Raw genomic sequence first — 12,603 nt, 5'->3', positions numbered from 1 at the left:
TTGAAAGAAAGCAGCTCTAACAGCACCAGAACCACCTCCTGGGTCATTGGTTTGGCAATGCTGGTGCAGAAGGAAGAGCTCCGCCTATGGTACCACCACTTATAACAACAACTTGGTGTTCCTTAGAGGTCTCCATCTAATCCCAGTCCGGATTAGCTTCAAAAAGAATTGACGAGATCAGTCCAAGAGGTAGTGGTACTCTTTTTTAAGAAGGCAGGTTTGTCAAGACAAACACAAAATGCAAAGGAACGCAATTCAATGCTGACTGAAGATTTATATAACTTCTACTGTAAATACCCATATTCCCTGGCAGCAGATAGCTTTTGAAGGATGGTGAATCTGCAGATTTGGAAGATGTTGAAAGTCAGGATGCAGTTGCAGTGAGAGGCTCAAAAAAGAAAAATAAATAAATCTGTTTGATCTATTGTGCTGTACATAACACTTCAACATCAAAAACACTGAAAATAACTTATGTACAATCGGAGGTTCTTGGACTGAATCTATATCAAATTATTTTGGCTATGCTTGAGTCAGCCTAAAATGCAATATGACTTTGGACAATGTTGTTATTACACATATGACCCCCACTTACAGAACAATTGAAACCAGCTACCTTTTTCTTTTATATTAATCCAGAGCATTAGCGGTGTACCACGTTGTTCCAATTCAAAAGATGAGCATTTTCACAATAGCTCTTAAGCAACAAAATACCCCAGGTTAAGCTGAAGTGAAAAACGGAATGCCAACACTACAAGGTAATAACTTACAAAGATGCAGAAATTAATTGGAATAAACATTATGTGACTTGAAATCGGTCATTAATAATTCAGTCTCCTTCCTGTTCTTAGGAAGGGGAGGGAAAGGTCAGAGCAGAGGTCAATAGCTCCTAGTTTTCACAAGTGTTGTATGGAGAGGAGAACTTAACACAGAACTGAAAAGCAGGGTTTCCGTCATAAACCACAGCTATGAAAGCACACTTACAGGAATGTTGCAAATTCCTTGTATTGGCCCCCATTTCAACAGGAAATACATGCACCCCAGAGGAAAATATAGAGACTCACAGAATAACCAAACAAACCAAATCTCTGCTTTAAGTATGCTAGCATATTATAGCTGCCAAAGGAATGAAAGTAAGTCTGAGGTGTGATGCAGATACCTTAAGAACATGTTTATCCAATTCAGAATTACAGTCCTCATTTTTTCAGTGCATCACGGAGGCAGCTTGTGAAATACTTGCCATCATCATTTTAAAATGATAGACTGCACTCTCCTGCATACCTTTAGTCATTTGTTATGGTAGGCATTTTTAAAATATCCAGCAAATGTATGTATTGCTGCTGTCATCGGGTTAAAAACATCTTTTAAAAAATCTACAGCTGCCAGTCTGTGCTATGTTAATTCTACCTCTGGCAAAACAAATGCCTGCTTAAGGAAAAAAAAATACTAAAACCTCTGTAAGGAAAAATGCTGTTGGAAGTTTGAGTGGTATACTGAAAACCAAAACTGAAGACTTGCAGAAAATTTCACCAGGAAACACTTGTCTGCAGAATCTTCTTTTCTTCAGCATGATGGAACCTTTACCTTTGATCATGCTGACAGAAGCTACCTACCATTCTGCTTAACAGAGCAAAGAGTGAAATAAATTAAGCTGCAACAAAAAAGCAAAATCTATTATTGGTATATTTAAACATATTCAAAGCTTTTGTTCTGCAAACATGAAGTTTACATTATATTGCACACCTTTAATGCAGGAGTTACTAAGGCTGTAAACCTTTTGAAAGGTAACTAGTACTATACCAATAATGAAATGTATTATTCCAAATACAACTATCACAGCAAAGGCAGCATCTGTTGCTTAGGATCGCTGAAACTGTTCTCAGAAAACATCACATAAATATGCACAAAGATGTACCCTTAACATGAGGATTACCCTTCTGGGCCACATTAAACCCTTCATAATATAAACAACCGATAACAATCACCATTTAAGGTGACGAGAGTAAAATGTCTAAAAAAAAAGTAATTTTTTATTCAAACTGGTCAAGGCTTTTCACAGGGAATAGACATTCCTGCTATTCTTAGATGGGAAAGTGAATTTTCAGCCAAACAGTCTGGACAAACCGCTCAAGAGAGGATCTTTAGGACATGTGGTCAGTGTCACATAACCAGTCTTTTTTGAAACTCACAGAAATGAGTTCAACATTTATGCTAATCTTGGAAGCCTAGAATATTTTAAAATTGCATAAAAGAAACATTTAGGTATTGTATGGTACTGTACTGAAATATGGGGTGTACACAAAAACACCCCATATTGAGTGATTAACAACAAACATTCTCTAGGATGAAAGATCTCCTAGTAGACATACTGTAAAACAACCATAATAATACAAGGCGTAAGTACTGAAGAGACTGTACATTATTTTCAGCCATACTTTATCTGATAGTTGAACAATAGTGTCTATTCTCAGCTCAAACATCCAGTCCTCTGGATCCACCCAGCTAACTACCACAAATTACACTTTGAAGATGTTTGCTGACCCATAACTTAATTAAACTAGACAGGATCATTATCTTCAAGAAGTCTGTTTCCGAGTTACTCTATATGTACTGTAATATTAACTGAAGTTAGGATCAGATGATGTATGTTGCTCCAGAATTTCATTAAACTCAAATAGATAGGCCTATGTCCTTTGGTGCCTAAAATAACTTCCCTATTTGAAACTACAGCTTCTGCAGATCTGAAAACTGAAATGGTGTCCAGGAAGCAAACTATTACTCAAACCATGATAACAGATTTCACTTTGATAAGGCTCATCATCGAGGTGTACTGACCTAAAACTTGGCCCTAGAGGACCATTCTATTCAGTAACTAGGATAAGTGTTTCTAGTAGAAGAAAATTAATATGCTACATAATGTCAATATTAGAAAGAAAATTAATGTATAGGCCACTCTTAGAATAAATAGTTTCTGTTTGTTCGTACTGTATACTCTTCTGAACAGAAACAGCTTTGATTGTTCAGGTTTGACTTCTTGCACTAAGGAATCTCAGAGATCATAATGTTGATTTTTTTTAACACCATCCTTAAAAACGATTGAATTTTTCATTTTCCTTAGAATCAACCTACATCTTCATACCTCTCTTAGATGATTTAAGTAAACAAAACTTCTGACCAGAAGTAATAGGATACATAAAATTAATAAAGACTCCTCCCGTGCTACTACCATCTTCTAACTAGGAGAAATCAGGCAATCTCTGTTAAAAAGTGACTACAATGCAAGGTATCAACAGTGAAAGCAGCTTGCTTATCATACAGAGGAACACAACTGAAGGGAGTCTGAGGGCAAACTGACTTAATTCAATGATTACAAAGCTTTGGGAATGATTCAGCTTGGCTCAGCCTCAGGGACAGGAATGTGACAATCACCCACACAGAATATCAATTACCTTTTCCCATTTGTAGTTATATTTTAAATTTTACTAAGACTACATTTTTCTGAAAATTGTCAAGGAGCCACAGACGCAGCTGGTATACATTTGGTAAACTGTTCAAGAAGGTGATGTGCGGAAAAACTCCCTTATTAATTACGGAAGCAGGTTCTATTTAACATACTCTCTATAGAAACCCACAGGCAATGGCCTTCCACGTCAGCCCCACTGCATGAATAAAAAATATAATTAAATGCAAATTAATTGCACTTGGAAGGTATCACATATATTATCTATTTATCACCTGATGATATAAGCAGTTGTTCTAATATTGTTCACTATTGTGTATATTTAGTACTGTTCTCTACTGTGTATATTCAAATAATTTATCTAATTGATCTTGTCCTTATGGAACTACTGAAGGTGTCACAAAGCCTGAAAATACACATATCAGAAGCCATAGTGGAAAGCAACATGCCTTCTTGTATGCAATACATGGTATTCTTTGATCTATGTAGTTTTACAATGATGAATTTCTGTCAAAAAGGTAACGCTGGATTATACATTGCTATTTTCACATCTTTTGCTTCCACTGCATTAGTAACAATAAATTTGCAAGTATTAGTTTCTTAACACATGGTTCACAGTGAACCAAAGAAAACATTTAAAAGGATGAAATAGGCTTGGCTCAATGTTTCTAAGATTTTTTGTTTAAAAATTAAAAAAGGTAGACAAGTAAAGGTTCCCTGTAAAACATTAAGGTGAACAAAAACAATGACTAGCTACAACAAAAAGTAAATACGGTAATAAAAATAACTTGGGGCTAAACAGTATGTGAAGAGTTGTGTTTTGTTCTACAGATGACACATTAGCGCAATGAATTCTCAGGTAGACAGAGCGTTCTATAATTCTTAAGCAGCAGTTCATCAAAACACTGTCAAATTATGAGGTTTATCTATGCAGCTCACAGATACTCCTACAAGGCAAAGAATGGGAAAACATTCTGCAACTCTCACCCAGTACAGACACCAGATAAAGTTGGTTCACTGGAGTCAGTGACCGAGAGGATGGAAACAGGTCAGTGTAAGAATAAGACAGCACTTTGAATATCCCATCTGTCGGTCAGGTCAGGTTTAATGAGCACACTTTGCAACAGGTGGACCTATAGTGTCATTTTGAATGCAAGTACCTTTCCTCCCCCCCCCAAGATGTCCCAGTTGTGTTTCACTTCTGAAGCTCTGACAGGAACAACTACTAGAAGAACAACTTTAATAAAGAGAAAAGTTCATATTCAAAGTGCATAAATTAACACTATTAGTTTAAAACATTAGTTTTATAAACATGCATATTGTTCCTTTATTGCAAGCAAATATTCATCTGACATTTTTCTAGGTGCACTGAGAAAAACTGCTTTCTAATAAATAGGCCCTTAAAAATAATAGTGTAGCTGACGTTTTTATCCAAAGTGACTTACATTTGAACCCGTTTATACAGCCAGGAGGGTATTTTACTGGCACAATCTTAAGGGTATGACAGCAGCATCCCACCTGCTTCTGCATTACCGAAAGAATGGGGGGTTGTGTCGAGCAGCATTTAAAATAGGATGGATTCCCAACCCACCTTCAGCACGAAAAGCCTCTTTAAGGTGGAGAAGCACATCAGCAAACTTCCGGACATCATTGACGAGCTGCATTATATAGTCAGGGTCCACCCCGGGAATCTCCAGGCCATCCGAGCTGGAGCTGATGCTGCTCAGGGAGTTGCTCTTGGTACCACGGCCCATTCCCCAAGTCCCCGTGCCAGCTGACAGGGGGAAGAAGTTCGAGTTTGAGAGCCTAGCAATCCCCAGGGAGCGCTTGGTGCCGCCACTGGCGCTCTGTCGCAACATCCCAACTGGTGCTCCAGAAATCCTGGCCACGTTAACGGCGGATCCCACTAGACTTCCATCCGCGAAGAGCTGCTCCTAGGGTGAATGCGAGAAGAGTTTTATCAAACGCAACACCACAATGAGAAAGAAGAAATACACTTCCTCTGCTAACCAGCCGCACAACAGACCTATCACCAAGCGGATGTTGCCAAAAAGCTTCTGCTACGTACAGTAACAGCATTGGACATGGCGCAACCACAAAAAGAGCACTGGCTGGAAAAAACTAACTTACAGCTCCATAACAAAACCGCTATAGCAAGTAGTGTCGTTTTAGAAAGTTTAGGCTAAGGTATTTGAAAGCAGTCAGGATCAGAGAGATAATAAATACTGTAGAGAACTACAGCTGTGTTTCATTAACTTGGGAAGTGGAGTACGATTACAGAGCAGCTATCATCTAAACATAAAATTTGAACACGGTGACAGCTTTTAATTAACGTATCCCCACCCTTCAGACCTAAACATAAATTTGCAATTCTTTGGTGCAGAGCTGCTACAAAACAAGACAGTCAACTACCACAAAGGTACTTCCCGGCTCGCAAAAGTCATTTTGTCCTCCTGTAAAACATGTTTTGGGCATTGCACAGACGACATACTGAACCTAAAACATTTACACCCACAGCAGTGAAACTTGCACAGAGCCTTAACACAAACATGAATACAGGTCAAATGGGTTTGCTTCATTTGCAGCCTTTGTTTATATCCTCTGTTCTTGGGAGTAGTTGTTTTCTCGGAACCTAACCTGGCTCCCCTGAAAGAAGGACGCCCCACAGAAGCATCACTGTCCGATTCAAATGAGAAAACAATATTTTTCAAATAGTCACTCCTTGGGCTACTCAAAAGTCATGTATCAGAGAATAAACCAAGAAGGAGCAGCATCAGGTGGATTTGTTATTGACAGACGATAAACTGAGGTGGGTGTTCAATCCTGCTGCTGTTGGCACCCCCAGCTGACTTGTCAGCAGTCCTCTTGGCTTATGCGATGAAAGACCAGATAATATGGAGGCTTTAATGATTTTTGGGATGTTGAACACAGTACTGTTTGTGTGAGGGCTAATAAACATAGGTTACAGTATTTTCCTGTGGATGGCTACCCAGGGGAGAGACTATGTTACTGGAAATCACTCAAAAAACTAATTGGGAACACCTGGAGGTTATGCATGCACTTTCTTTAGGAGAACAGAGATCTACAATATTTTTAACTTTGTCGTATTGATTACCAAATGCCAGAATCAGATCATAAATTACACCGATACTGTGAATCTAAAGAATTAGAAAAAAAGCAGTAACATACACTTAAATACTTATAAAGAGCATTTTTGGTATGTTCCTAATAGTTTGATGACCCTGACTTGCATGAAGTGGTTACAAACTGGATGGATTCTGTACTCTAAATTCAAAGTGGGTTAAGTTTATCAATTTATCTACTCAGTTTATCCACAGTCGAAACGTTGAGTTTCTTTTCTTCTCTTTTCAGCATGAAACTTGTTCCTAGGTTCATTAATGTTTCCTTCACTTGCAAATAAAATTTTCACAAAACATTGCGACACTGTGTGGTATTTCATTATTCCTTCTTGTAATATGTAGTGAAATTCAAAACATATTGTGAAAGAGTTCATACCCATTTGAAAACACAGATGCTTTTACAGCACTGACATTTGTAAGAAGGAAAGAGCAAAGAATATAATGTAAACACAAATCACTTATCTACAAGCCGAAAGATTTTATGAAGAAGACAGCATACACAATCTCCCCCACATACCAAGAAACCACTCTGTATAATCCTATCAGTGCGATGGCACTACATAGCTCCACATCAGTGCAGTTCCAAAGTAACTGATATATTACACTGGATCAAACAATGAACAATATCGCACTCCTGTAAGGGCCAGAACTGTGTCATAATTACAGACACCTGAATCACAGCGCTGGCCTATTTTTAGACAAACCACGTGGTTGAAATAATTATCACTTTGTATGTTTGCTCATCTGGAACAATTTAAAACGGAGGTGTGGCAGCTCAGGTCTTTGTGATAAAAATAAGCACGTATTACTCAATACAATCCATAAAATCTAAACTCTGTCTTTTAATCTGTTTTTTTTTTAAACAAGGCACTGCAGTCTTTTTTCTTCTAAAGCATTTATGCAAGTGGAGATTTTGAAAATCGCATTAAAATGAATGTTTTGTGCTCTCTAAATCACTAAAAAAAGGTTTTGAGGTTACAGGTATTCTGCACTTTATTTTGTATTCTGAATATCTGGAATTCCAGAAGACTGTGAAGAACGGGGGGCTCTGTGTGACCACATGTGAGGTCACACAGTTCTTCAGATACATTTAAACAGGATTAACAACCGGATAATTTACTCTTTCCTGGGCAATAAAGTGACTGCTCGTGTCCCTTCGACCTGCCTTCAAAATATACTAATCAATGAACTTTAGGATTAAGATCAACATACAGTCTTCACAGACTTGTAGCCAAAGAATAGGCACAACGAACGATGGATACAAGACACTTTGAAGGGGGCAATTCTCACAGAGTTCGAGAGTGGGGAAGGTTGTTTGCAGTAGTTGTTTTGTTCTACCACTACGTAAACAAAAGGTTTTAATGAATGAAACACCCTTTGATTACAGTAAGAGGGTCAAGTACCCCACGAAGCGGAACAAACAGCAGATTCCTAGACAACATTGGCCGATGCAGTCTTTTACAAAAGATAACGCAAATAAAAAGGCAGAAACCTGTGAAGTCAGCCTGGTGTATCAAAAAATGTATTTATGCCTCATGCACTTAGTTATACGTCTGTAGATGGTTTCAGTGATCGTGGGCGACATACAAGAATCCAAAACCATTCTTGTTCCGAGAAAATAAAATACCACCTATCATCAAATTGGGTTAATCTAACTTAAAACCAAGGGTTACTAATGTGATGCCAGAAACAAAACTGTTGGATATAGCGAATGCACTGTAACTTTTCAAATTCGAAAAGTGAATATAACAGACTAGATCACTTTAAATTTGCTGCGATTTAGATGCTTTTTCAGCTGTATTTAAAAGCCCTGAAGATGTTTTACCAGCCACATGATGTTCTTTACGATTAACACCGATAAAGTTCCAACACCGAGTTTGTGTGAAGAGATGTAGGTCCTGTAAAGTCACCAAATTATGAACACACGCGTTACATACTGTAGTTAAACAAGCAGTCTTATCACGAAAACTCAAAACGCCACGAGTACTTAGTACCGAGCGAGATCAGCGGAAAGAAGTATACCTAAAAACAAAAAACTCCAACAGACTCTCACAAAACCACATAAATGCTTTGCCTTTCATCTCCGGCGTTAATCAAATGCGCTATCATCTCCAGCGCTATTAAATGGTCCAACTTGCGTTCAATCACAGCCGTTCTTAAATGCAAAATATTTCCGATTTACTCACTTGAATTGCAATCCTGTAACATTGCACTATGAGAAGCGCGAAAACTACTTCTCGTAATTCCCACAAACACGACAAAAATCCGACACGTTTGTTTTAAATATCCCCTCTGCCGCTACAGTATTTGTGTAGTTGCTTAGGGTTGAAACTCAGAACCGCCGTTCACTCTCAACTAACAAATCCCCTCCCCCTCTCACGTGACTCAGGAGCTCACTTTGGATTGGTCCGTTGGCAACAGGGGCAGGAAAACTTGTATCATCTCACGCCCCCTAACAACAGGTGTTAGAAAAAACTGGTCGCTGCCTACACTGTACAAAGATGCGCACACAGCAAAATAGGATGTGTATCATGTTTTAGACTTCTCGGTTTATTCCTTAATGTATTTTTTTAGCTAAATAGTTACAATTATAGTTACAAGAATAGTTACAATTCTTTATAATTCTGTACGAAAAATATAAAAAAACGAGTCGGACCTTTTTCATAAACACTGTCTCTCATTGTTGCAGAAAGGTATATGACATTTTGAAAGAATCTGCTTGTTTCCTGACCCAAACTGTAGAACCGAAAATAAACTAAATTAATGTCACTTAAACTCTGAAGATCTGTTATGGACTTGTATCTAATTTTATCATTCTTTGATTTTTATATTGTCTTAACTGTTCCTAATTGTATCTATTGGCTGGTAACCTCCGTTTGTTGGTTAGACTTCTGCGTGAAAAACATTAAACGTATTAAAGGCACTGATAAAGGAGCTCATTCTTAATCACCTCTTCATCTGAATACCGTTAGTTGAATTTATTTGGTATTCAATTTCATTTGTCAGTTGATTTTTAACTTTTGAAGATAAAATTGATTACGGTTTACTCAAACGCCGAGGACTGAGTGGTCACTGCTAGTGTCTGCTGATAAATGGACAATATGCACTTTATTGTTTAAGACAGTAGGCTCTTGATGAGATTTATCTTCAAAATAAAGGGAAGCCACTAATTCAACAGGATTAAGTTTGGATACTTCTCAAAGATAAACAGCGAAAAAAATTGGGTTTCTGTGTTTCTGGTAATATACAGCAGAGCGATAAAACATTTTGGTTAATGGAAATCAGCTATGTATTTTCTAACAAGGAAAAAACGAGAAACATTTAAATCACATTCCCACTAGATTTTTACCCAGTCAAATGTAACAAATACCTATCTGCATTATTGTTTTGCAATGAGATTTTAAACTGTTAACATATCCTTCAATAAAGATTGATTTTAAGGGGTTAAATACAGAGATAAGACATTCCTATGCAGTCAAATTATCTACAACACATCTACTGCTGGGAAACTTGTTTATATTCATTATAATCAGTTTAAACTAAATGTCAAAGGATTTATACCATACTGTATATGGTTAAGGAGCTGCACATGTTTAAACAACAGAGTTATGTATTGCAACCAAGCGGACATTTTCAAGCATTTTGTGAATACAATAATACACAGCTTTAGAAAATACTTTTAGTTTTAATACAACAGTTAAATAGTTCTGAATGAAATTTCAGTAATTCTAAATTCCATACAAAGCTGCGATTCTGGACTTTCTGATTCCTGTCGATGTGTTTTAGATATGGTATGAGATGGCTTGTAAAAATTGTTTTGAAGTGCAATAACATTCAAATCTCTATCTAAACACCTTTGACGATTTATTTTCAAACCAGCTGAACAGGTAACAGAGATAAGATAACTGAAGGATTATCACCTGAGGTACTGGAGTTCTTATAATATATGGCAGTTTGCTCTACGGAGAATCTCTCACCAAATGCTTTCCTGTCCTAAAGGTCATGTGAGAAGTGGAAATGAGTCAAGAATTTGTGCAGTTTTATATTTATTTGCAGTTCTGTAGAAATTCTAAAAGGAAATTATGATTCTTATGAGATGAGTGTTGGCAATGTTAAAGCAATCTTTATGTAAGGTATTTAATTGCAATTCATTGGACTCTCTAGTACAGTTTTAAATATAGAACATGTTGTAAGTATTGTTTTTGTTCCTTTTGTTTTACTAGGTACGTCAGGGATGTTTACAAGCAATGGCATAGACACAAATACAGATATACAACAATGTATCTATTTATAAAGCAGGGCATAGTGGGTGAAGTACTTTGTTCAGAGATGCAGCAGCAATATTATGCCATCTGGGATTTGAACCCCGTGATCCTTTTGTATTGAGCCCAAGGTGATTAGGAGCCCCCTAAAGTTTCTTACACACTCCATAACTTTCAGGCATTTTTAACTAAATTTTTACCAGTGAATGAATTTGAAATATTTACTAATATTATACGGTGCCTCGTTTAATATTTTAGAAGAGCATTTTTTATAAGTGAGATGAAAGCAAAAGTGCCCTTAGTTATACTCCACATCTCCATTTTAATCATTATTTGATTTCACTTAATGATTATTATATAGAGTACACTGACATAACTAAACATTAGGAAGGATACATTAACTAAAAGCTTTTTACTCAGTATTTGGAGGAGCTCAATCACTGGTCACACACAATTTCCATGGTATAGGAGAAATATGGAAAATAGCAATCTGAAGAGAAATAGCAAAAACGAATTGTACAAAATTGGAGGTACTGTGCAGAACTATTCTTTAAAAAGGATTTCGCTCCATCTAGTGTTAAATATGCGCACTGTATTACCGTTTCACACTATTTTCTTCCAAACCGATTCCCTTTTAGATAGATAGATAATACTTTATTAATCCCGTAGGGAAATTGATGTGTTACAGCAGTCCAGCCCAAGACAAGCAAAACAGACATCAGAATAGTTATAAAACAAAAGACAAACAAGATAAATAAAAATAAATACATAGGTGTGTGCAAAATGTGCTGATCATTGTCACTGTAAAAACAATAAAATATGTGCAAAATGTGCATAGGTTTATACAGACTGATTGTCCAAAAAGTACAATGGAGTAAACATGCTGTCCATAGAGGAGCAAATGAAGGGCTAAAAGTCCTAGCCAAGGGCATCGTTATACACCCTGACAGCCGCCGGGAGGAAAGACCTGCGGAAACGTTCCCTTGAACACCGTAGCTGGAGCAGTCTATTGCTAAATGTGCTCCGCTGCCCAGTAACAGTCCCATGAAGCGGATGAGAGGTGTTGTTCATGATGGCTGTGAGCTTGGTCATTATTCTCCTCTCAGCCACCACCTCCATGTGGCCAAGGCTCATCCCCAGTACAGTGCCAGCCTTCTTGATGAGTTTATTGAGCCTATTTGCATCTTTTGTCATGATGCTGCTGCCCCAGCACACCACAGCGTAGAAGATGGCCGCTGCCACCACTGATTCATAAAAAATGTGTAGCAGTGTTCCACACACACCAAAGGAGCTGAGTCTCCTAAGAAAATAAGAGTTGGCTCTGACCCTTCTTGTACAGGGCATCAGTTTTTTTTTTCGGGGAATGAAAATACATATGTGCCTAGAAGGCGTAGCTGCTAAAGTTGCCAATGAATTCCCAATACCTGTGTGCTGCTTCCACAAACTCTGCAGATATCACTTTAGGTACATTTAGCAATAATTTAAAGAAAATATATTCTCCACAAATGCAATTGTATTTCACTCACTAGATGGAGCTCTCAAGATCAGAATATTCGCTTCGACAGTAGGTGGTGACATTTCCCAAGTTTGTTTTTCAACCTTTCATACATACTGTAAGCTTATAAAGTGACTTAATTTTTAAGTGGCAGTTTAAGGTTCTTCCTTTGAGTAATCTTTTTTTCTGTTTTCATGTTCACAAGAAAAGAAAAACATTTTTTTTCTGCATACCTCGCAGTGTTTCAAG

General features: G+C 37.4%; 1 protein-coding gene across 1 annotated transcript in view; it reads right to left on the bottom strand.

Annotated features, from left to right (window-relative positions):
* arhgap29a (Rho GTPase activating protein 29a) overlaps window positions 1-8,934 on the bottom strand; it is a 49,108-nt gene extending 40,174 nt beyond the window's left edge. Inside the window, exons 1-2 of the mRNA XM_069194110.1 lie at window positions 8,784-8,934; window positions 5,049-5,391 (exon numbers count right to left, since the gene is read on the bottom strand). Of these exons, the coding sequence (XP_069050211.1) occupies window positions 5,049-5,316 (268 nt within the window). The 5' untranslated portion in view covers window positions 5,317-5,391; window positions 8,784-8,934. The remainder of the gene's footprint in view (window positions 1-5,048; window positions 5,392-8,783) is intronic.
* Between the last annotated feature and the right edge of the window lie 3,669 nt (window positions 8,935-12,603).

This window comes from Lepisosteus oculatus, chromosome 9 (assembly GCF_040954835.1).
Source record: "Lepisosteus oculatus isolate fLepOcu1 chromosome 9, fLepOcu1.hap2, whole genome shotgun sequence".
Taxonomy (NCBI): domain Eukaryota; kingdom Metazoa; phylum Chordata; class Actinopteri; order Semionotiformes; family Lepisosteidae; genus Lepisosteus; species Lepisosteus oculatus.
This window is presented reverse-complemented; position numbering and strand designations above follow the sequence as displayed.